A 25,370-nucleotide genomic window follows, 5' to 3' on the forward strand; every position below is an offset into this window, starting at 1 on the left:
CAGAAAACTGTGTAAGATGTGTTATATTGTGGCTAGTATTAATTTCCTAAAAAATAAATTTAAGCCAGTGTATGAAGCAGAAATCACACAAAGACACAGTCTTTTTCTTTGTAGTATAATATGATGTTTCTTGTTCTTACGCTGATGTGTTTAGTTAATGCTAGAAGCTCTTCACAGAGTTTGCCATATAAGAGGGCAGCCTGTAAAATGATACAAGTTTCTGTAGTCACTGCTTCAGACTTACAAACTTCATTCCTCTGCCACTTGAAGTAAATTTAGCCTGAGATTTTTGTTCTGTGACGATTCTCGTGGGCTCCAAACTCAGTGCTTACCACGTTAACAATAATCCTTTATGTCTCCAGACTCTACCCGTGTTCCTTGTTAACCTTCAGTCACAAAGTAATGAGATGCATCAGACATCATCAAGCTGGCCTAAGGGGTTACAAATTTGGATGACGGCCACATACTGTACTAATTGCTTCTAATAAATTACATATTTCAGGAGGGACATCATGATTTTAATCATTTATTCTGCATGTTGTTTCCTTTGGAGAGAAGAACAAGCAGGCTCTAAACAAGCCAAGCATCAGAAATTCATGGCAGAAGCTAGAAAGAGCTCATTTAATATCAACCATCATTGTAAATACTAGAATTATGCATGTATCAAATCCCTGGGTCTGAACACTTTGGGAACAGCCAGTGAGTCCTGGTTGTTTTAATGAGTCAAACCAAAATGATGTCTTTGAATGTTCCCTAGATTTATAACAACTCAGATTTAATCCCATTTCAAATGTTGTAGCTGGGGCCTAGCTCAAGAAAAAGTCTTTGTTTCTATGCAAAGAAAAATGCATTAAGAGAGGAATTTAAAGGATGTATTTCCCAAAAGGCTGAGAGGGAAAACAGTCAAATGTACCTTTCACCTCTGTAGGGAAAGACTTTAATTATGATTTGGTGGCAGCTAATTGCAAAGGTGGTCCAGTGAACCCAGAAAGCTGCAATAACTTTCTTTAAATCCTGCTGAATTTAGTAGGATCTTGATGCTGATCTAAATAGCCTCCTGCAGGGTGAACTAGGATGAGTGAAGGTTTCCTATTTCCCTGACCTCTAGCACACCCGCACCAGTGGACTCAATGAAATCCTCAAACCACTCGGGAATGCACTTCCTTCACAGGGGGAGACCTTGATGGTATTTAAATAGTTGCTAGTATTAATAGCAATAGCTGGTAGATAATGTGGAGACTTGGGAGCTCTAGGGAGTGATGCAGGTTCGGGAACAGCTCAGGCTGTCTTCTGTTTGGCTTTGTAAACCTTGGTTCCTGTCACTTCAGTCTGCGTTTCCTTTCAAGGATGAGCTGGTATACCAAACAAAATGTGACTGTCTAGGTAAAAGGAAACCTGCCTCCGTACAAAGTATGCCGTGGGATGGAAAGTTGCAGTTGTAGCTCTGAGGCTCAAATGTGCTCTTTTGATTTTCTAGTGGTAATGTGATACCAAGGAACCACCATTACCTGAGATAAGTGCAACCTACTTCTGCCTTGGTAGTCTAAATTACCTTCCACGTGGTCCCTCTCTACCTGGGAGGGTTATCGTTCCATTTTAGACTTCTCTGGTGAGTGTGAGGGAAAAAGGGTGAGAATCCAGCAAGGCTTGCAGGGGCTCCTCTAACCTGCTGACCAGAATAATGAAGGTATCTCTAAGGATGATATTTGTGGATGGATGGATGGATGGATGGATGGAAGCATGGACGGATGGATGGATATTTGTGCTAAAACAGTTGGACTTCTACTTTGTACAGAGAAAAAAGACCAAAGGATTTTTCTTGGTTTTGTCATACAGAACAAGAAACAGATTAGTAAATAGGAGAAACAGGCCTTACACAATGAGAATTAACTGGAAAAGATTGCCTTAGGTAAAACTGGTGATTCTTCAAATAGAGGAACCTTCCTCTGGTTGTTTTTATGGTGTTTTTCACAGGGAGGTTCAAGACAACCTCCGCACATGAAGAAGAGGAGCTTAAAATGAAAGAATCTGATGGAAATTCAGGATTAGCGTATTAGAGCATTGGAAGTTATAGAAGGATGAGAGAATTTGAAGTTAAGACATAAAAGCCCAAGAGTAACAGAAGAAAAGTGGCACAAACAGGGGAAATAGAGGTGATGAATGCTCAATTGTGTTGTTATACACAGAAAACAATGTGACAAGAGGTAAATCACAACATACTTAAAATACGATGGATTAATTTGGTGAGATCTTCAGATACTGACTTTTGCCAACATTGCATGCTACAAAAAAGTGTGGAATTAACAAACACTAGTGTAGCAGGGTTAGGAAAAGAAATATTTTTGAAAGCAAAATGGAAAACTTGACATCCATTAGGTTTGGTAATATAATACTAACAAGAACACTGCACTGAGCTGTTATCTGTTTTGCTGTCTGATTTGCTCTCCAGATTACCACTTAAATCAATAGCTCTCACATTGATTTTTCCAGCACACTGTATTCCAGTAAAAAGAACAATGCTCTGAGATGAGTCAGCTATTTGCTCCGTCTGTAGGGACGCTGGTACATTTTCGTTTAGGAAAATAAAAGCAGGAGCCAAAGTACGCACAAGTATATAGTAATAAGAACCTGCCTGTTGCACCATAACACGCCACTGGCTCTGCAGACACATGGGTTTGCTACAGCTTGCTGCAACAACTACAGACCCGCCTCCAGCTAGAGCAAGTCCTTGTAAGGATGGAACCAAAATATTTGGGGGCAATGCTAGACAAATAATAATACCGTCTTTCAGTTTATGTGACTGCCATGGCAGACGGGAAAAATACGCCCACATTTAACTAAGAAGCTGGTCTCCATATATTTACCAGGACATGTAGAACATCAGCAATACTGCATTTTTATTTATTTCAGATATTTTCATTATTTGCATGTTCCATGTAACATGTACTATAGTCCTGGTACTGTAACTGGTCATCACTATTGTCTGATGTTGCTTCCACTCATTTTAACCATGTTATCAATTTCTGATTTTGTTTGCAATCACAACATGCAGCTTCATTTACTCTTGCTTTCTCTCTTGCTTAGCCATGAATTCATGAAACCAGCAACTCTTCTCTCACACAGTTTTGTAATTATTTCAAGGAACTTGCAAGAAGTGCAGCAAAAATGCTTTCAGTTCAAAGACAAAATAATAATCTCAAGAGCTACTTGGAGCTTTGGAGTCAGGCTTAAGCATGACTCTCCCCACAGTTTCTCTTGACGACCTCTCCGCTGTGGGCATAGAGCAAAGCTCGTGCCATGGCCCCTCTTCTCTTCCACAGCTCTGCACACGTGGCTGCTGTCTTGGCTTCCAGGCTCTGTACCTGCCTGTGAGCTTGGCTTATTTCTGGGAATTTTGAATCAATAGCAGCTAAAAACTACTAAAATGCCAGAGAAATGTAACAAATGAAAATGTTAGTCCCTCTTTTCCACTACAAGTTCTGTTTTATGGAGATTTATTATCTCCATCTTTGAACGTAAGGCACCAGATTACGGTCTATCCCGTCGTCCATTAATGATAGCCCTGGAGGATACAGAGCAGCCAAAGGGGATGTAAAGGAGCGAGGCTCAGCATGCAGAATCTCATTCTTTACTGTATATTGAAGACCATATTGTGAATATACTGAGGGAGAAACAGCCCACAGGAAATAACCATATGCAAAGCTGTGGGAATAGCGTATAATTATGAAGCCTGTTATTCTGAAAATACTGCTGAATATTGCTATCTTCAAATGCTATAAAACTAGAATCATTACAAAAACTCTGTATTTCTCAGTAATGCTTTCATAGCATTGTGTATTTCACATTGCTACATGTTTGCCTCCTAATCTCTTAGTCTAAACAAAATAACTTTCATGTTTTCATAACAATGAAGAAGAAACAATGAATTTTCTAATTCAAGTCTTTTTTAAATAAAAAAGGTAGTATTTATGGCAGTTACAGTATGGTAAATCTGGAGCAATCCAGCCTGTTTACAGGAAGGGTTATCAACTTCTAGGCATCCACTTGTGTATCTGGGAATACTGTGTCGTTTAGGGTGTTAAGGTATCGAGGAGAGCCATTTTGTGCTTTGCTTTTTTCCATTTACAAGATATTTCAGGTTAGTTGTGATCTTTGAATCACTTACTTTCCTGCTTTCCTACTGTTCCCTAGGAATTATGTTGATGTAGAAGCAAACTATGCCAGGTACTTCTCCAGGTCTCAGCAGGGTATTAAAGGTAACACTGAGTAGGATGCAGTCCTTGAGAGGAGATATAAAGACCTGTTTAACAGAGCACTTCATTTGCACTGTATTTAGTTTAGGTTTTTACAGCAAAATAATACAGCAGCGAGATCAATAGCTGTTATTGCTACCCATGCAAAGCTTCTTCCTTCCACAAATTATTATAATTGACTGTAATAATCTTATTTCTAATATCCAGTACACAAACTTTAGCCCATTTTGACAAACAGATTGTAAGTCTTGCACGGCACCTGAGTGATGTTTTAACTGTTGTTAAGACAAGTACGAGAGAACCGAAGCTACAGAATGAGATACATAGAACTGGCTGATGTGGTAAATTACCTAAGGACAGTGGCAGTATTTCACATGACAAAACAGATATACCCTACCTTTTTTGCCAGGTAATAAATTGTGTTGAGTAGAAGGAATGGAAATTGAGGCTACTCATTATCTATCAAGAGACACCTGGCAGGATAGCCTTTGGTCTGCAGTCTGAAAATGCTCCTGCACTGACAAGTGTCAGGCTGAAGGGCTGCTGAATCACTATGGATCTTGCTTCACTGCAAGCATGGTCAAGTCAAACTCTGTTCAGAGTCATTTGAGAAACAAGGCCTAAATGTAGCTGTTCTGATCCCAGCTAATATTCCTGCTGCTTTTACGTTCATTCCTGAAAAGCACGTAAGCCCTTTAAACATTTACTGAGATTTCTCATTTCCCCTTGTCTTCACAAGAAAGGCTTCACACTTCCTATGATCAGATACCCAGCCCACAACTTTGGCTATTCTCCTTTTCACAGCTGCCTGGAAAGGGAGGCAGGACATACAGAAGTGATTTAAATAAGAAACAGAGAACCAGCACTGCTAAAATGTATATATTTTAGGAGTTCTCGTCAATGTTTGAGATGGAATAATCTGTTATCTCAAAGCAATAAAAGTATCAAGGCTTTGCAAAAAAAAGGTGCTTGCAAAAAAAAAAAACCCACTGCTGTAAGGTTCTGTGATGAGGATAAATAGATAGGCAGTATCAGGCAGATGATATCACTTCAAAGTGTGAAAACAGTGATGGCTAAGCATGAACCTTTCACAGCTTTGCTGCTCATGGGCAGAGAGCCACTGCTCCCGCCCCAGTGTTTCCTCTGCAAGAGAAGACACAAAGCCCCGGCGCAAGGGGAGCGTGCCCTGCCGGGGCAGAGACAGTACCTGCACAGTACCTTTGAGGGCAGGCGGGGTGAAGACGCTCTGCTTCCTTTGCTTGGGAGAGGCGCTCTGGGACTGGGGAGGGACAAAACACAGAGAGAGGTGGTGAGAGATGGGCACAGGGAGAGTTTTCTGTTCATGACAGCTCCAGGCCTTGCCCCACAGCTGCTTTCAGAGGGTGCACACACCAATCTGAGAAGTTCCTAAGAAAATTATATTGTTTAAATTTGATGCCAGTTCCCGGGCTTTCACGAACACAGGGAAAACTCAGATTAGATAGAAAAAATATGTTTAATGGACAACCATTATGGCTCCCAGGCAAGCCAAAACTCAGTACTGCTGAAAATTACCCTTCACTCAAAAAAAATATTGTTAAGCATAAAATTAAGACAGTCTATGCTTTTAACAGTCTATATAACTGATTCTCATAAGTCAAATAAATATTTACATACATTAAAATAGTTGCAAGATTTACATTAACCAATATTCCAATTAAATGCAGTGTAATGAATGATTATATGTATAGGTAAGGTAGTACTGAAATTATTAATATATACATTTTTGCATAAATAAATAGAAGTTCCCTCCCCCTGTACTTTTTCAAGGTGTATTACTCCCAAAAGAATAGTTTTCAGCCTTTAACCAGGCCTGATTTAAGTGATATATTTAGACACAGTTAAACTTTTTATGGCCCCAAAATCACTTCTATGCACAAAAGATAAATTATTCCAAAATAATGGTAGTAAAATTACACGTAGAGTAATAGTAGTATAATTATACAATGTATAGTTAGAAAAAACTAACTGGGATACATTCCAGTGCTAAAGCAGAGCAACTTGTGCAACATGGAAGCAGTTAAATTGAAGTTCATATTATACTAATATGCAGTATGTCCATATACAAAGGATAATAAAACTACATAAGTTCACACCCATAGCTAGCTTTTGAAGACATAAGCACCATATCACATTCCTAAAAAAAAAGGTTAAAAAAAAGCTGTGCATAGGCAAGCTTTATTTTTTCTCATCTAAGCAATTTCTATTTGTATTTGGTCATAACAGTGTAGCCTTTTCCCAAATATTTGCTAAAAATGTCTCTTTCCCCGAGTATATAGTCTGTGACTGGTATATAGTCTGTGAATTTTAATCAGATCTATTTCTTCAAGGAACATGTGAGACGGTTCTTAAGAAAACCACTTTCATACAAGTATGGCCAATTCTATTACCTTACCTTATCACAACGGATGGAATGATAACATTTATAAATAAAATATTGCCTTCTTTTGAAAGAGAAAGCTATTTATAAACACTGTGGGATAGGTTGCTGATCCTTGCCCCAGTAAATCTTTATAAGTCTGTATTTGAGTCCAAATTTGAACCAATCAATACCTCCCACTGCTATTTAAAGTGCTGCCTGCTTCTCTGAGCAATGGATGAAGGAGAAAGAGATCAGGGAATTGTAGGAGCTACGCAAGGGGAGGTTAGAAAACGAGATTGGAGGACCCAACTTTTAACTCTTGTGCAAACATCAACACGCTGCCTGCCGTGGGCTTGGCAAATGATGGGAAGAGGAGAGAGGAGTTTGCAATGGTTTTGTAGACCAGCAGTGATCTGCAGACCCAAAGCAATGCTGGATGAGGTGACCTGGCAGGATCACCTTGGGCCAGGTTTGCTATGATTTGCCAGGGCATGGCAGCAAGGCAGAGGGAAAACTTGCCTTTCCCAGTTCCCTACTACAGGGAGAAGGGAGAGCCAGCAGAGCTGGACGCAACCCGCTTTGCACAGCCCTGGTTTGAAAGCGACGTTTCTTAAAAGGCTGTGTTACTGAAGATGGTGTGGCAATCTAGATAAAAACATTAACCAGCATGAATCAGTGAGTTTCAAAGGGGTTTTAACAGTAGACCTATTTTAACAATAAATATGTTTTAAAAAAAAAAGATTTCACTTACCTCTGCCTGTGAAATGTTTGTTCTCTTCTCATCTTTTTCTAGAGGAGGAAAAGATACAGAAAGAGAAAAGTTAGTACAAAAGTGTTTCTCAGTGCTAACCCTTGTGACTCTGCCCTGAACCCTACAGCACTATTGTAAATAAGAAATTACCCTTCTGATTTACAGCTTTTCTTTCTCTTTTGTGTGCCTGAGAAAACCAGAGGCCCTGATTAGCATTTAGACATAAGCACTACATCTAAAGCACTTAACTCCCATTTTTTGTCTGTGAATTAACAGCAAATGATGGACTGCCTTTAGCAGCAGGTCCTTTGACCAGGCTCGCAGCAGGGCTCTGTGCTCACCGGTGGCCGTCGGGATATGTGGCTGCCCTGCCCAGGGACTGCGCTTTCTTCTATGGTCAGAAAAGGCTTGGTTGCCAAATGGTGTGCAGCAAACTCACAACGGGCTCTACTGGACTCAAAAATAAGAAGCAGCTCACCTCAGTTAAGTTATTAATGTACCAATACTGGTACTGAAGAGCACCTAGCAGTAATACATAAAATTAGTAAACCAAAACTGAACAAAGACTAATCTTTGATCTTAAAAGTTTCATGATATTACTGGACCTGTTTACTTTTGTTGCCTTAATTTGCTCTGGACTATAGGCATGGCAGAAACGGTCAATACGAGAGATTTCTAATGAAAATAAGCATCTCTGAGAACCTGTCTGAACAACTAAGGAAAATTGTATGAAACAGAGGAGAGTCAAGGATCTTCCTAACCGTTGCATTTAACCAGTATTTGCATGAGATGATTAAATTATTTTTCTACTGTTGTCTCGATGTGGTTAATGGCCACAAAGTGTCTGTCTTCTGATGATGATTTCCCAAATATTTGACGAAGATCGTGTAGGATCTTTGATGCACAGTAGTTTGGAGCTCTAAAATAAAATGCCATTAAAAACAGAGACATCAATCTCTCACTGTACCAACACCCCTTCTAAAATTTTCCACTTGCAAATATCACTGTGCAATTTCCACTGAGGTGTGGCAGATCTGTAACTGTATGTCTGAGGGAAGAATTAGGTCTAGGTAATATCATTTTATCTAACTTATTCCCTAGATATTGGCTGCTTGTGGTATGCTGTGTGTGAGGGGACAAGCCAGTCCAGGCAGACAGATTGCATTTTCTATTGTATTCTTTATCATTGTATCTGTGCATCTTGCAAACATTGACTTATTGGATTTTTTCAATGGATATATTTCCCATCACCTTTATATGAAAGACAGTCAAATGACTTATACTCAAGGTTAAAAAGTGTAGTTGAAAACAGTGCTGATTACTAAAGCGTGGTCCCACAGATACAGAATTAGACAGGACAAGCAGGAGGCCAGTTCCTGCTATTGACATTTGCATGAACTTTGGTAAGGTGACTAATCTCTTCCTTGACTTCCCTACCTGTAAATAAGTACAGCAGTGCCTATTTAAGTATAGCAGTGTCTGTTCACCTTTGTAAAGCACTTTGGGGTATGAAGTTAGGCTGGCTAAATGGGTGATTATTTATGTGCTTGCAGTCTTTCGTATTAGTTGTATACCAAACAGACACGGACTTCAATGCTTCAACATTGGATTTTTTTTTTTTTTTTTTTTTTTTAGCTCAGGATCCTGGATTTAGTTTGGAGGCTGAAATTTGAATAAATCAGGAACTTTCAGCAGAGAACAATGAAAAGTAAGTTATGTCCCGTTCCTTCCAGAAAGTCTAAACTTGCCCAGATTAAAAATATGTATTGTAAACCCAAGCTGAGGCTTGCATAAGGAACAAAAACTGCAATCAGCAGCTTTGCCAGGTTTCAGGTCTTGTTCTTAAGGATATGCACAACTCTAACCCTTTGGGCTTGCATATTTAGTGTTCTTAGTGGGGTGACATTAAACCTACCAGAACTGGAAAGCTTCCAGCCTTTCCTTTCACCCAGCAGCCCTTATATGACAGGAAACTTTGGGGAACAAGAACTGGTCCTGCATGGAGTTAGAGAAATCATTCATATCCACAGGGAAAAGAGTGCCAATGAATCTCATCAGACAATGTGGCAATTTAAGAATTACTTACAAAATTACACAAACAAACAGTTTTTCAAATACAGTAAACAGAGATCAGAAATGAACCTAAAGGGGCAAAAGAGACAAACTTGAGGCAGCAGACATGAAGTGTTTCAAGTGAGTTGTGAGATGAAGGGAAAGGTAGACCTGGTTGGAGAAGCAGTTTGGTCAGTGGTACATTTTGACATGCATTTATTTTTGAGGACAAAAAGGACCATAGCATGCTTATTTTTGACAGGCATCTTGATGGATAACACTCAATGAAGAGTATACATTTTTAAGGAGAGGTGACAAGGAATGGGAACGAGGGAAGCCAAGATCCCTGGTAGTCCATAGTCCGAGGCAGAGAGTAGAAAATAAACAAAAATTCTTTCTGTAGAGGAGGAGGAAAAGTGAAAGCCAAGGGGGGCAGGGAAGGATGATAGAAGTGCTTGTTGTAGCTGGAGCAGTAATGAGAGACAGGGAGAGTGGGGTTGTAGCAGAAGTAAAAGGGGGAATTTAGTGGTGACAGAGAGCAGAGCCAGTGCAGTGTGGGCTGGAGCTCCATCAAGAGCTCTCTGCCTGGGGAAATACTTAAAGCCATCTTGCTCTAACTGAAGGATTACACTAATAATTGTGTGAATATTCTTCCTTAGACAAATAGTGTTTCCAGTGTAACTTATAAAGCTTTGAAAACAGTCTAAACAAATTAATGAAAGCATGTTCTTATAACAGTCTTACTAAGAAAGTGTCTTTGTGAGAGTCAATGTGTGTAGGAATCAACGCTCTCACTACAACAGGTCAGTTCTGGTATCAAAAGATTCCACGTAGAAAATGTCTGTGACAACAGAATTTATGATGAGAATGGAAGGTACAAGGTAAGAAAGAACATCATCACTTAGGTACTGCAAATCAGACATATCCACCTATGGAAGTCAAACAAGCCATGCATTTCCCACCCCTCTCAAATCCATTGACAATTACAAGCTGAATTTCTTTACTGAACTCTTTGAGCATAAATTCCTCTTGAGAGCGGTCAGGAAATAATCAGAAACTAAATCACAAATATCAGACAGTGACACCACTTGAATCACAGGAGAGAATGAAATCCCTGTTTCTCAGGATCCTTTAGTTCCCATTGACTACTGTGCAGTCAGGATTCTGCTCACAAAAAAATCATAGTTATACAGAACGAGAAATTTCCTTATCATGCTTATAACTAGGCAATTATATCATGGAGAATGTGAATTCAAGTGGTCGGCTGTTTCTCTCTTACATGAAACAAAATCCAAGCTCTCAGTAGCTAACGTCTCCCTACAGGTTTGCTCTTCTTTTGGGGTCGGGAGGGAAGGAAACTTTTTAATGATGCTCCATTTTCCTCCCTCACAGATCGTAACATTGCTCACGGAACACAATACAGCTGTGTTATATTCCAATCTCAACATATGGTTTTTTTCCAGTTTAACTTATTCTTGGCTGCTCTAATTAGCTGACAGGAATCTAATTACTCAAGTCATTTCTTGACAGTTTTTGTGTTTTTGTTTTAAAGTGGTATAATAGAAATCATATGAACAGCTGAGCACAGATTTTTACGTACCTAAGTTACTGGAAAGTCAAGGTATGTAAAAATAAGATTGGAGCTTTGTTTAGAGTTTTTTTACACCTATGTTGAAGAAAAAGCAGTTGAGGACTTTCCCCTGTGCTGGGTGAATAATGTCTGAGGCTAGTGTGACCCTTACCTCACGCAGACTGGAGTAGCACCTGGCAAAATAAACAGGGTTTCAGGCTTTAGTCAGTGTCCTCAGGAACAGAAATGGTCCATGTTCATCAATGAAAGGTTCGATCTAAACGATATTTCCATCAGTCCAGATATGTACACAGACTTGCCAAAATGAAGCATTATTTCTTCAAGAGAGACACTTCTGAAAGTTCATCTACCTGCACAGAGCCCATTTCAGTATTAGAGCTGAAAGCTTTAGTCTTTACCCAGGGCAAAATCTCACCCACTCACACAGAAGCCTGCAAGATTTGGCCCAGCTATATTGCTAAAATATAGAGGAAGAAACACCAAGGGATTTGTCTCCCACACGCTCTTGTCAACATAACTCTTTTAGATGTTTATTAGCCAGCCAAGCTGACATAATAAGCTGAGCTACCCAAAGGTGTCATTATATGAGTTCAGAAATGAACCGAGTGGAAGGAGGCTGGTTATAGCCAGGATGACAACTGCTTGACGTTGCTGATTGCTTTTCCTGTGAATCTCCAGTGTTGTACAAATGGCATGACCATGCTGGGGAAAGTCTTATGGTCATTTTAGAGTAAGATCAAAATTCATCTGCCTCTCTTCTCCCACTGGATAATGTTAATGCACTTGGAGCAGCTATGCAGGGCAAGAGGTGACCTATTTTAAAAGACTTGGCCTCTGATATCACCCATAGGCTCTGCAGTGGAGTCATCCGGCAAAGGCTTATCTCATCCAGCTAAGTACCCTGCTTTCTCTCCCCTTGGCAAGAGCAAATAAAAGCTTTTTCTGTAGGGTTTCAGTCAGGCACTGGAGAAACTGAACAGATCAGAGAGGTCGGCTTTTACACAAAAGAAACTCAGTAAGAGGCTGCTATAATTGTTGGAGAAAGCTTCATGTAGGGAGTTTGGAATTTTCCTTGGGAAAACAAAGCTGAGAAGTTTCTGATAAAAATCACAGGGGGCCGATAGGGCTTTGGATTTGGTTAGTTTTTGACATAGCGTCTAAATTTTCCCTTAAAAATGACACAATACTCTCTAATTGCTCAGATAGTGGAAATAGCCCATGAGCCACGTGCCTATAATGGGTTTTAGTTAAAGAACAATTCAAACAAGAATGGTTTGAATCTGAAAGAAAGGAGCTTGAAGAGAGACTTTAAGAGCACAATGCCACGGTCAGTCTGGAGCCTTCTTATAGTCCTGTCCCCACCCCTGTGTAAACAGTGCCACTGGAGAGAGCAAAGTAGATGAACAGAAGCACGGATCCAGCCTTTCACATACAAACTTTAGTGCAGGACACCCCAAGCTAGAGATAGAAATCAGATGCTGCTGCTGCTGCTATGAAATAGCAGCCTGTTTCATTCATTTTATTAGTTTTGACGAAATGTCCCCATGGCCAAACAGTACTATGTCCATAAGCAAAGCTTTCTCTCTCGCAGAATGTGAAATAAATGAACTGATTGCTGACTTCTGATCGATATGATCGATTAAGACAAAGGAAAATAATTTTCCTGGCTCTGGCTCCACTTAGCCATCTCCTGTGATGAAGAGGAAGGTGGCTTTCTCCTCTTGCTGTGGGGTTAGGGGATGCTTGTGTGCTTGGGCAGTGGGCGGCAGAGCTCTGCTCCCAGTCTTGCTGCGTGCTAATTGTGCAACAAGGCAGATCACTTGTTTCAAAACCTTACATTTAAATGTACGACCCACACAATTTTAGGAACTAAGAAAACAAGCAGATCATTTTCCAAATAATTCTTCATTCTCCGGCCACTTAGTGGCAGGCAAACCTGAAATTTTCTGAAAATGTGGTTTCAGTCATTTCACATTTTGATTTCTTCACCAGTAAAATACGGATATTTTTAAACCTACCAGCTTGCCTCACTGGTGTTTTACCACCACCATTTGTATTTGTAAAACAAGCTCATTGAAATCTGATTCAGAAATTGACTGGCATAATGTTATTTGTTTTTTTCTACTATGAAAACTATTTTTTCTTTCCTCCAGAAGACAAAGATCAAAAGATATTTCATTTTCTGCTTTTACCAGAGTTCTAACTACACATTACGAGTTCAGCTAGCATCTCATGGCTTTTTGCTAAACCACTGAGGTAAGAAATGGAAAAAAGTCCAAAAAGGCAAACACAGAAAATGCTTAAGTAGTTAACTGTTTGACTTTTGCTTGCTGGTTTTTATTTGCCTGTATCTATCAATGGAAACTTGACTACAAGTATAGATGTAGTTACATTTAATTACAAAAAATTACCCTGGTAAGCCCTCCTGGCATGAGAATATGTTGCTGAAAATCTTCACATTGCAAAAGCACCTCATTAAACTCCAGTATCCCAGCTGCTGTGGTAAATGTAGCTGGAGGGTCTGCGCCCCTCCTCAGTCAAGTGCTGACAAGAGAGTGCGTACATTGCGGTTCTGCTGCATCTCACACACTAATCGGCATCTAAATGACTGCCTGGCCCTTTAGGGAACGCTAATAACAAGATTTGTATAGGAAATATTAAAAAAACATAGGGGAGAGAGGAATTTGCTGTATACACAAGCATTTGCATGCTTATTCTATCAGGCATTCGCGGTTAAGGTATGCAGCATGGGAAAGGTCCTGTGTTACCCTGACAGCACTGTCATCAAGAGACCTCTCGTCACTCTGGCTCAGAAGCAATCGTACAGTAGCTTTTCCCAACTAGCTCCTGACTGTGACCAGCCCTTTGTAGTTCACTAAAATGCCACAGGCCAGATGAATAAGCTGCTTGGACATTTAATATTTTCTTTCCAGGTAAATTAGCCTATTTATATTTACATAGCTCTGTATTTCCCACCTTCAGTATTCAAGCAGCCATTACCAGTACTGAAAGTAGGGGCAGCAATCTCCCGTGTTAGACCAAATCCTTCTTCGTGGTGCTCAAAGTCAACCTCTAAATGAAAAGAATGATCATCCTTTTGCTCCCAACACACACAACAGCATCTGATCCAAACAGCATCTATATCTCTGAACATCATTCAAACAGTATCCAAGGACTAACTTTCAACTGCACAGCCATAAGAATATGAAATAAAACCACCTTTCATAAATTACACAGATCAAAGTTTCTTTAAAACATACATTCTGAGATCATAATCCGGTTTGGAAGAAACTGGAGACATTACAAACCTCAAATGTGAATATAAATATATTTGTTTACATCACAGGAATCTCAGAAGGGAATTATAGTGCCTGATTCACCACCTTGTTATTCCAGTTTCATGCCAGACTCATGGAAATCAGTCTAGCTTCACTGGCATTAAACTAGAATATAACAGTGATGAATCAGGTCTGCAACCTTACCACAGAGCAGTCATGAATTATTACAACAAGCACAAAAAATCATTCCTCTCTTAAGCATTTTGTTTTCAACTTTTCATTCTCTCTCCCTATGATACCTGTTAAATGTAGGTATAAAACAAATTCTAAATAAGTCCCATAAATCAAGTACAGCTTCTCAAAATATACATTGGAAGAGAATTCCAATTTAATTCTTTATTTTCTCACTTCTTATTAATAAGGACTGAGTTGTTCTGTCTGCCTTCTTGGAGTTACACTTCTGCCTGACTGTGGTCTTCCAGCTGCTGCCAGCTCTGTAAGGCTCTTCTGATACTGTCCTGGCTTTAAATGACAGAACACAAAATGGGCTTTGTGGAAAAACCTGTCATGAAAAAATCCTTCCATGCAGAAGTTTCTTTTCCTCATAGCACAAGGGTCCCTGTTCTGTAGCCCCGCTCCATGAGAGGGTCAGGTGAGCAAGGAGCAGACCTTCCTGACATGAAGTTTCTCATCCATCATATGGGGACAGTTACAGACTTTGCAGGTCTTCCCAGAGAAAGTAATCAACCCAGGGAGAAATAAGCTCGAAAGAAACATTCTGTTTGGATAACTAATGTAAAGATTGACTTTAATCACAATATAAACAATGCTAGGCTTGAAGTTGCTTTCTTATGATTGCTTTCTAAGCAGCACAAACTCCTCTTTGCTGAAGGTAAGAGAGATGGCTTTCAAAGAACAAATGACTAAATAAGAGGAATGAGGAGGAGGTAGGTGAAAGTCTTTCTCTTCTTTTGATCTCTCAGATGACACGTTTTCTGGACCCAATATAAATCTCTTACTAGATTACCAGGAATGACTCCGAGATAAACTTTTCATATAATTTGCAGCTGACCAGTGTGGACTCATGGCATCAGAGCCTGGAGAAACCTCCGGCAAGACAGCAGCGTGTCACTGTGTGCAGAAGCTCCAGGTCAGGGTCTGCCTCTAGGTTGCCTTAAATTAACTCATTCCAAAAGAATACCATTTAGTTAATGGCAAAGTACTGTTGTTTCCAGCACAAGAAAGTTAAGCTTAATCACAAATCTGCGCTGCCTGTTAACTCCGATCCTCCGCAAAGAGGAGTTCCGTCAGTGCCTGGCTCAGCGGAGAGTTACGGGTTGCTGAGCGATGCCCCAGACAAAATAAGTCCATCACGGGAGTTCAAAACATGTGGAGGGCTGCTCAGTGCAAATACTGTGGCAAATCTATGGTCTGCATCAGCAAAACAAATCAGGCAAAACAGAATTTTTGAGGGAAATGAGAGACAGAAAATCATTTTACTGCTGACTGTATTAGGCCATAAGCAACAGGAGGTTTTGCTATTGACTTAAAAGTCAAGATTTTATCCTAGATATACAGCATGAATTTGGTAAAAAAAAAAAAAAAATAGAAAAAAGGCAAACTACTTTCTCATTTAATGAACTAGTTCTAGAGTTAGTGCAACTGGGAAAGAACTTCAGTCATACGTAATCTGGCTTCTTAGTCAGAACACTTACTCATTATCTAAACTAAGTAATGACAGTCACATTAATATCCTACTACATCTTTGAAAATCCAGGTTAATTCATTCAACTAAGTAAAAATAATTGAGACAAACTGAAGAAAACTGCTGTGATCAGTGATGTGAAATTTAAAATCCTTGTCCTATTGGGAAGGTTGATGGTAAACTCCAGTCTCAAAATGTGTGAAGTAAGACTGAAAAGATACGTGATGATATACATATGACTCTTTTATGCACTTCTATTTAGGATGACTCAAATCTCTCTTTTAGATTGAAATATACATAAGAAAAAATCCCTTATTCTTGAAGCAAATAAATGTAAACCAGGATGACACTGATTTTCTGGCATGAGCCAGAAAGGGGAACCTGACAGCCAGCATTTCTGCGTACCCCAGGTAGTGCTGGAGGGCAAAACTGAACTACAAGACGACCCTGGAAAAATAGACTTTCATAGAGACAAGGACTGGAAAATAGACCTAAAGCACAATGTGGTGTCTCAAAGTTTGTCCAACTCTGTAGAAGGAGAACTCACTTCATTGTAAGGTTACATTGACACAGGGTCTATTCTGACACAAAAGCAGACGTCAATAAAGATTACATCTTTGCTGCACGGAGTAAGGGCAGTTTCTACACTCACAGCATAACCTCACCTGGCCTGAAATCTGTCAGTGAAAGAAAAAGACTCCCACAGAGGAAGCAGGAGGGCAGTGGAGATAGAGACAGCTTTTGAGAGGTTAGAGGAGGGCCAGAGCTCTTGAGTGACTGCCAACAAATACTCAGAGAAACAGGTTCAAAGAGCAGAAATGTGCCTCTGAAATGAATGTACCCAAGCAAAACATACTGCCAGACTACTAAATATTTGCAAATAATGGCTACTGTTTCACCAAATGTTACCAAAGCGCTTACACAAAAACTTCCTAAATAGCTTGCAATTGCTTTGTCCATTGACTTGAACAGTCATAACAATGTATTAGTTTGTGAAAAGGCTTAACATGTTCATTAAGTATTTTCAAATATAGAAGGAAGCGAAGTACCTTGAGAAGACAGTTACCCAGAGCTGTGAATTCATCAGCAATATTGAATAGTATTAGTAATGTGTTACCTTCCAGCTGCTTGCTTGCTTTATGTTCAGTCTATGTTCAAATGACACATTGAAGAGGTTGAAGATCTAAATACAACTGAGGCAAAAATCATAAAGAAAAATCCATGGTTACCAGAAATATAATATTAGCTCATCCCCTGATATACATTTAAACCATTTCCTAATAGCTTCATATGCAAGAATCAATTGTGATGGAAAATGGCTCAGAATTGACCCATGGATCGTAATCTTTGTATCAGAGTTACAGCTGCAATAGCTAACACTGCGAGCAGTTCCTTTCTCGGTCGTGAGCTGTAGGAGTATTCTAAGCTCTAAAATAAAAACCAGCAGCAGCAGCCAAGACTAAAAAAGTCAAACATTTCTTAGCATGCTGTAGCTCATAGAGCCATTAAAAAATATATTGTATCTGAACAGTTGTGTATTGTACATTGTGGAAAGTGACATTTGCCAGGGGAGAAGAAAACAAATACAAAACAATAAAACTCTTCCTTAGCCAGTGATTATTATTGCTGCCTTTGCAGTTTCCTTCCTTTTGGAATAATACCTCAAGGATTTTGGTACGAATGTGTTGTAAAGCTAGTCCTGGCCAACTACTCACGGCTTGCTTGTGGTTAGAATGCACATGCATAAAGCTCCTCACGTACATGTATCATCCTATGCATGAATCAAGCTACTAATAATAGTACTTTTTGGGGTTTACAACCTTTTTTACAAAAAGAAGATGCAAATACCAGGTTTGTAAATTCATTGTTTGGTTTTCTAAGCCTTCAAAGAGTCAGTAAAATGAGGTTCCATAATCTCATTCTCACCATCAGCACAACAGCTGTAATTTCCAAAGGTATTTTTTGGAATTTCTACTAACCTCACTACATACCAGAGGTAGAGGGGACCCTGGGTTTTGTTTTATACGTCTCCATCTGTACTGTCACCGTCAGAAACACCTCGCTGTGATTCCCACGGAATGAGCTGTTCTACATGCTCCTATGGGATATGTGGTTCATATTAAAGCCTAAGTCACACACTAGCATCAGCATTTCAGGAGGCCTGAAAGCACATTTCTAAACAATTACAGCCCTGCTGTCTACTTACTGTATTGCAAAAACAGACAGTAAAAACCCAATGTTGATCTGGATCAAAAAATCTTCTGGATCACAATTCTTTAAAGGGAAAATTCTTTTTTCTCCCATATCCCCCCAATCACTTTTTAGTTCATCAGTACAATTCCACTTCAAAGAGAAAAGGTTATAAAATTGCACTTAGTAATACAAACATGTTGCATTCAGAACAGCTGGGCTTGTAGGTTAAATTGCTCACTGATTCTGTAGCTGTCCTGCAGATCCTATACAACAGGGAGACTGTGCAGCAAGTGCTGCACCTACATGGTGGCTGATTCCAGAGATGCTACTGTTTGGTGGTGGTCAAAGAGCAGAAAAGATTTATCCAGAACTTCTTTGCTTTGTGCCACTGAGAACAGCTATGGCAGGGAACATCAGAAAGAAGGGAATGCTGTCACTACAAGCCTTTCTCTTTTCTCAGTGGTGGGAGCTCAGTGCTGAAATGTTTAGGCTCTGGGATGTCTAGGTACCAGGGTAAGTGGTACTGTAGGATGCAATAGAGCTCACTGCTTTATTGAACTTTCCATCTGCCTTGCTCAAGCCTGTGTTCTGCCCGGTGTGACTCTTCTCTGCTTGTCTCATCAGAATGAAGGACGTGGCCTTTGGTGAAAAAAGCTGCCTTTAGAATGCACATTCACCTACTTAGCACTGCTAACTCTGTAAGTGCAGTTTGGTTCCACAAGATTAATAATACCAAGACATTAATTCTCTGTGGTACATCTGCATCCCAGGTATCCCAGGGAAAACATAAACAAAGAGAGAGCACGTAACTGTGCTTCATTCTGCTACTATGATATTCTCTCGCTCCCCCAGTAAAGCCATTTCAGAAAAATATTAGAAGTGATGATTTTAAATACAGACACATGAATAGGGTTTTGATGGGGTGAAGGGGAAAACAGAGCTCCTTCCAATAGACATATAGTTTAATTCTACCCTAGAACTGCTTTGATTACTGTACAAGGAGACTTGGCTGGTCCAGCTGATCTTGTTTCCACCATCTGGTGACACAGACAGCTCAGACTCCCAGGAAAGCAACGCTAAGCTCTACACCTCCCTGCACTCTCTCTGAATTTCTGCAGTCCAGCCTTGTGTAGTTGGCAAAAACTTTCATGATCGATAGCTTCGTTTTGTTCAGAGTCTCTGCTAGCTTTTGGTCCAGATTCATTAAATTCCCACTTTTAGGGTATTTTGAAGTGAAGCTTTAACTTCAGTTACTCCATATAAAGAGTTAAATTTTGTCTCTGAAAGTTTAATAAATGGGGCTATCTTGATTGATTCTTTAAGTGCAACCCCTTCCCAATATTCTGAACGTAATGAGGTTAGTGCTAAAAGCTGGATTCTCTCTCATCTGTCTGCATTATCTATTTATTCCGCACACATCACCATGGTAAATGAGTGCTGCATTAACTACTAAATAGTAGAGGTCAGACAAAGCCAGTGTTGGGTTTTTTCCCCCTCAGCAAGGCTGAAAAATTATTAATGGATTTTAGCTTATTACCTGATGTAGAAAAAAAAAAAAAATCAGTATTATCACATTATTGAAGTACAATTGAAACACAATCTCAAAACAAACTAATTTGACATTCTTATTAAAAACATTTTGTCTTACAATGTTTAAATGTACTTCATTTCAAATTCTCTCTAAAATTTTTTACCATTTAAAAAAACCCACTCAAAATACAAACGGAATGTTTGCTCCAGGCTAAACTGGACCTATTTTGATCCAAACTTTTATTTTTATTTGAAGGCTACCAACCCCCAAAATTGTATACTCATGTAGCTGAACGAAATATAGCTTAAGTTCTTTGACTATAAGAAGTAGCTAATTACACTCAGGCATTTTTTAAAATAGAAAAACTCACCATCTATTCAGAATTCTCACCAAAACAAACTGCATGAGATGTATAAGTATTTGGCACAGTGCAAACCTGTTAGAGTTCTTCTAGCAAAATATTATGCCTTATAAATGCAATAAAGTTAGAAGCTGTCCAGCTAACTTCCTCAGCAGGTCAGGCAGTTGTGCACACTGCTATTCTCTACCCAAAGCAGACCTCTTTGTCATGTTAATACGCACAAAGATGATAACAGAGGTAAACAGTCTGAAAGCTTATCAGTCCTGACGCTGAATAATCAAGCAGCTGGAGATCTGTAACATGAAGCCATATATATTAAAAATGATCTGCAAATAGTCTCCTGGGGTGGAAGAAGGCTGTTTCTATGGTGCTTTTGTATAAGGAATGAGGAAAACAGATGAAGAGTACAAGGTTCAACTCTAAAAATACCTCCTTCACTTTCAGATAGTTCCACGGACATTGATCCTTCCAACACAAAACCAACCGGAGCAGGAGGAACAAGTAATGTCACGGTACACACTAGAGGCTTACCTGCACTGATAAATAAAAAAGTACATCAATTCACTTGTTGGGGATTTAAGACTGGAATGAGAGAAATGGATAAATGCAATTCCACCCAAACTGGGAGCAAGTAAACTATTTTTTTGACTTCATGGCTTCTCAGCTGCACCACTTCTCCAATCTAGGCCAGAAATCTGAGTCCTGGTTGTGAATATCCAACCTCTATTTCCTCTCTGCAGGACTGGGTCAGGTCTTTCCACAGACCAGAGCTTTCTCAAGCAGTGTTTGCATCCCACACTCCCCCTTCTCGCAAAGAGAGGACAGTCTTCAGTGAACGAGAGGGACTGCTTGTCTTGTTTTCACTAAATTTACTCACTTCAGCCAACCAGACCATAGTCAGTAGAAGCAACCAAGGTTATACAAGCTGTGTGTCATGTGAAATGTATCTATGCAATTATCATTAAACACTGGAAATGAAGGAAGCATGGATAAAAATAAACATGAAAAATGAGATAAAATAAGTGAATTCTGACCAGAATATGCACAACAGCTTTTTATTTTTACTTTCTCTGAGTAGTTTTCAGACTCTTGTTCTTGCTAAAGCACTGCTTACCGACTAAAGAGTCCAGACTCTACTTGGGCACTATATGAAATAGTATGTTTCCTGCTATTTCAGAGTATGTGTTTTACACAATAACTAAAATGTTCCCAGGGAATGTTTCTATTTGTGAACTAATATGTTCATGACCTCAAAGAACAGTGAAAATGCATCTGGCTGCTTTGGTGATAACCTTCGGTTTAGGCACAGAAGTGCATGGTGCATCCCAACCACCTCAAGCCTAGTCCTCCAGCTTGCTGTCTTTACCCTACTCCAGGGAGCGTGACAGCTCTTTTGGAAGGTGATGACAATGACATATAAAATCCTCACTCTCTAATGAAAATGGAGCATTTTCATGAAAGACGTTAAGGAAAGCTTTTTTTTTTTTTTCTTTTAATTCATTGCTTCTGTTTGGAACCTGTGAGCTGTCGCTTCTGGACTGCATTAAAAACAGTTCAAGCACAGTTTCCTGACTTTTTTCTTTTTTTCTTTCTTTTTTTTGTTTTTTAAGTTCCTGAACTTTTCTTTTTATTTTTGTGAGTCAGATCATGGAGACTTTACTCACACTGCATATGTGTGAGGAACTTAGGTTGTGGCTTGTCCCAGGGGCTTCTGTGAGCCTGAACTGCAGAGTAAATTCAAAGTAACCCTAAGGAAAGAACATCCAAGCACAGTGATATAAGTAAGAAAAAGGGATGTATTTTGCCAATGAATGTTTGCAGTCACACAACAGCCCGCAAAAAGCAGAATATTTTCAAGCATAGACATTTTCATCACTGTTCTGGAATGCCTATCACCTGTCAGGTCTTGTGCAATGTTTGTTTTATACACTTCATTGTTTCACTGTGTCAGATAGGCCCTTCCAGCACAGGCCTAAAGAACACAATGGTCCTCACTGCCCTGACCAACAGTACCTGATCTCTGAGCATCCTGGTACCATTGGTAACATACAGTGAGCTGTACCAGTCTTGTGGTGGGAGGGGACACAAATCTTTTTCATTGCTTACTGCCATATCTCCACAAACTCCTAGACTGAAATAAATACAGACAGCACACTTAAATGGTATCCACATTTAGCATATAGAGAGGCCAACTAGTTTGACCAAAAAAAAAATACAAATAATGACAGTTTTTATTAATGTACTGCTTTTCTGAATGCTTTGTTACCACATTAGAAGCCTAAATTTGCAATTGAAAACAGCTGCTATTTGGCTTACTCACTTTCTATTTCCTGAACCAAAGTAAAGCAGTATGTCCTACCAGAATCGCAAGCTTTTGAAAAACATATCAGCTTTCATGAACTGTGAGACCAAGAATTCTTTGCCTCTTCAAGTTTCAGTGAGACTTTTGCCTGAGAAAGTATAGCAGAACTGCTTGACAATGCCCAGAAACAGCTGCCTCCTACCTAGCAGGTCTTTTTGGATCCCAGTTTATTTCGTCTTGGGGGGAAAAAAAAAACGTGACCATTAGATGTAAAACAAAGACATTCACTCCCCCATGCCGGGAAGTGTTGAAGGCCAGGTTGGGTGGGGCTTTTGAGCAACCTGGTCTAGTGGAAGGTGTCCCTGCCCATAGCAGGGGGTTGGAACCAGATGATCTTCAAGGTCCCTTCCAACCCAAACCATTCTGTAATTCACTTAGAAGCGTAATCTAACAAACATTAGTCACGAACATTAATGTTAGCTAGAGCATATTGCATCTACGCCCTCAAGGATGTGGTGCTGGTATAGTTTGCATCATCAGAAAGGCACATCTATACGTGGTAATGAGATTTATTGTACAGGGAAAGTCTGGGAGTGTCTAGAATCAATTTAGCATGAAAAAACCTAACCTACTCTGGGTTGTCATAGGATTGGCACAGGTGTAAGGACAGTTTTTCCTCCCACCACCTATCTGGCTGTGTTGTTTGCCACTGCACTAAATATTGAGGCTTCTACTGAGGCATCTCACCAGACCTCTGAGGAAGTCACAGTAAGCTGAAAGGCATGAATCCCTCTCTGGACAACAGAAAATCATCTGGGAACAAGACAGAAAAACTAATGCCCAAAGAAAAGCTGCAAGCAAGTTCCTTGTCTGGAGACAGGTACAGCTTGCTTATCTTCAAGTTATGATTTCCAGCCTTCAGAAAACTCAGATGTACTGAGTTGTACTTGGCATATATGTTTTATACTGCTTTTGCAGTGATAATATACTCTTTCTGCCTTGAAATGAGATTTGCAAAATACAAAAAGGCAGCTTGGGAGAAGAGTTATCAAAACACATTGCTATGTTTTTCTTATTCCCAAACACTGAGTAACATTTACATTACAAGCAAGGAAGCCAAAACAGGCAACTGAGCAGAAAGGACGGTTGGAAACAGCAAATACTTAGAAAGTTCAGAAATGCAGAAGTTTATCCTAATGTTTACCCATATTCTAATGCTTCAAGAAGACCGAACACTTTGACACAAGTTGAAGAGCCTTTGCCAGCCAGACTGTTTGATGTTGTGTTGGCCCTGTGACAAAGCCAGGCCGCACAGGAACATTGGCATTGTTTTCTGATCAAAGCGAGTCCTAATGGCATTAAACCTGAGTTGTGGTCTGACATGTTTTCCTCCCTCAACCGTCACTTCTCCACATTGCCACCAGCTTTTTCTTGAGCCGTTGCAGTATGATATTCTGCTAGTTTAAAGCATGGCCAGACTTTTATTTCAGATTATAAGAATTGATTTTCATATATATTCTGCTATGCTTGGTAAGGAGACAGGAGGTTGTGAGTATATTATGGCAGTGCGGAAGGGGCTGCTTTCAGGTTATGGTGATTTTCAGTTTTTGGTGGGTCCAATGATATTGCAAGAGAAAGAGGAAGCAGGAGAGCTTTAGCAATTTTTGGATTAAGTTCTTGTGCAGCTTAATAGTTAAATGTATCTTTAAAACTAAGCCTATGCTGATGTCCCTGTTTTAAAGTACAGACATGGAGCAACTGTGGCTATAGCAGGATACAAGTGGGTTGCCCCAGTAACTCATACAGGCATGCCGCGCAGGATGAGATGCTGCACGTTTTTCTAGTTCTGTCCACTAATATTTGGTTTTGGTTTCACAGATAGTAAAATGGTCTTATAATTTCAAATAAAAGCAAAACTGATTAGATATTATGAAATCAAATGTCAGACGCTTACAAAATATATCTCCATTGATGACAACTGAAGCACAAGAGAGTTAAGTAACTTCAGAACTCGAGTCTCAATTTTCTAGCGCTAGCTTCTCTGCTCAGATGTGACATAACCCATGATAGAACACTTTACAGAGCACTTACAGAGAGCCTGTAGGGTTTATTCATTGCTACGTTGCTACACAAGCCCATATTGTCCACTGCAATCATTGCTGCTGCTGCAATGCAAATTTCTCTTCTGTTGATTTTGATTGCAATTATATATGATGCCAACCAGAGTGAACAGGAGAAAATGCACCAGTCAATGATACTAAAGGCTGGATACTAGCTCCTGCAGTCACATCTACCACCTGTCTTTAAATCATTTAATGTGGTCTAGCCCTTACTGTCTCCTTGGTAGCAAGGAAGCCAAGCAGACTCTTATAGTTTTTGAGCAGCTGTCATCGGTTTAAAATGACTTAGCCTTAGTAGGTATTCCACCTTCTATAGCACAATGGACCTGACCTAAATCAGTGAAGACAGATTCCTGTCAAAGCTGTAGTAGACATCAGGGATGGATGAGAAGACTTAGAAGAAAACAACTATTTTAGATCTTTGTACGGCACAACACAAAATGAATTGTTATAAAGTTCTGAAATGTCCAAACATATTTTACTGCCTTCTGGTTTCCAGACGGGTCTGCATCCAGAACACCAGAGTACCACAAAAATGCTGCTTTTTTCCTGCTCCAATCAGAAGCAGCTGCAACAGAAGGCTATTGAAAAGTTTGATTCTTAGAAAATGCCTGTTGCTGTTTTTCAAAATAAAAGAAGTTTAGATAATTTGAGTAAACTTTGCAGGGGCATCCAAACATTTAGAATTGCACTAGGACACACATTTCCAACCTTGGAAGCATATTCTTCACTAGCTATTTGCTCCTAATGAGGGAATTGGAGTACTCCAGTGGGTAAGAATCAAGAGACAGGATTCCAGTCTAGCCCAGCTCTAATTTAATAGGTGGCTTTG

General features: G+C 39.7%; 1 protein-coding gene across 1 annotated transcript in view; it reads right to left on the reverse strand.

The window, feature by feature from the left end:
• PPP1R1C (protein phosphatase 1 regulatory inhibitor subunit 1C) overlaps positions 1-25,370 on the reverse strand; it is a gene marked incomplete at both ends in the record, with an annotated part of 54,837 nt that overhangs the window by 24,653 nt on the left and 4,814 nt on the right. The window contains 2 exon segments of the mRNA XM_082313270.1: positions 5,472-5,532; positions 7,406-7,443. Of these exon segments, the coding sequence (XP_082169396.1) occupies positions 5,472-5,532; positions 7,406-7,443 (99 nt within the window).

The sequence above is a fragment of the Platalea leucorodia genome (genome assembly GCF_965183815.1).
Source record: "Platalea leucorodia genome assembly, chromosome: 5".
Taxonomy (NCBI): Eukaryota; Metazoa; Chordata; class Aves; order Pelecaniformes; family Threskiornithidae; genus Platalea; species Platalea leucorodia.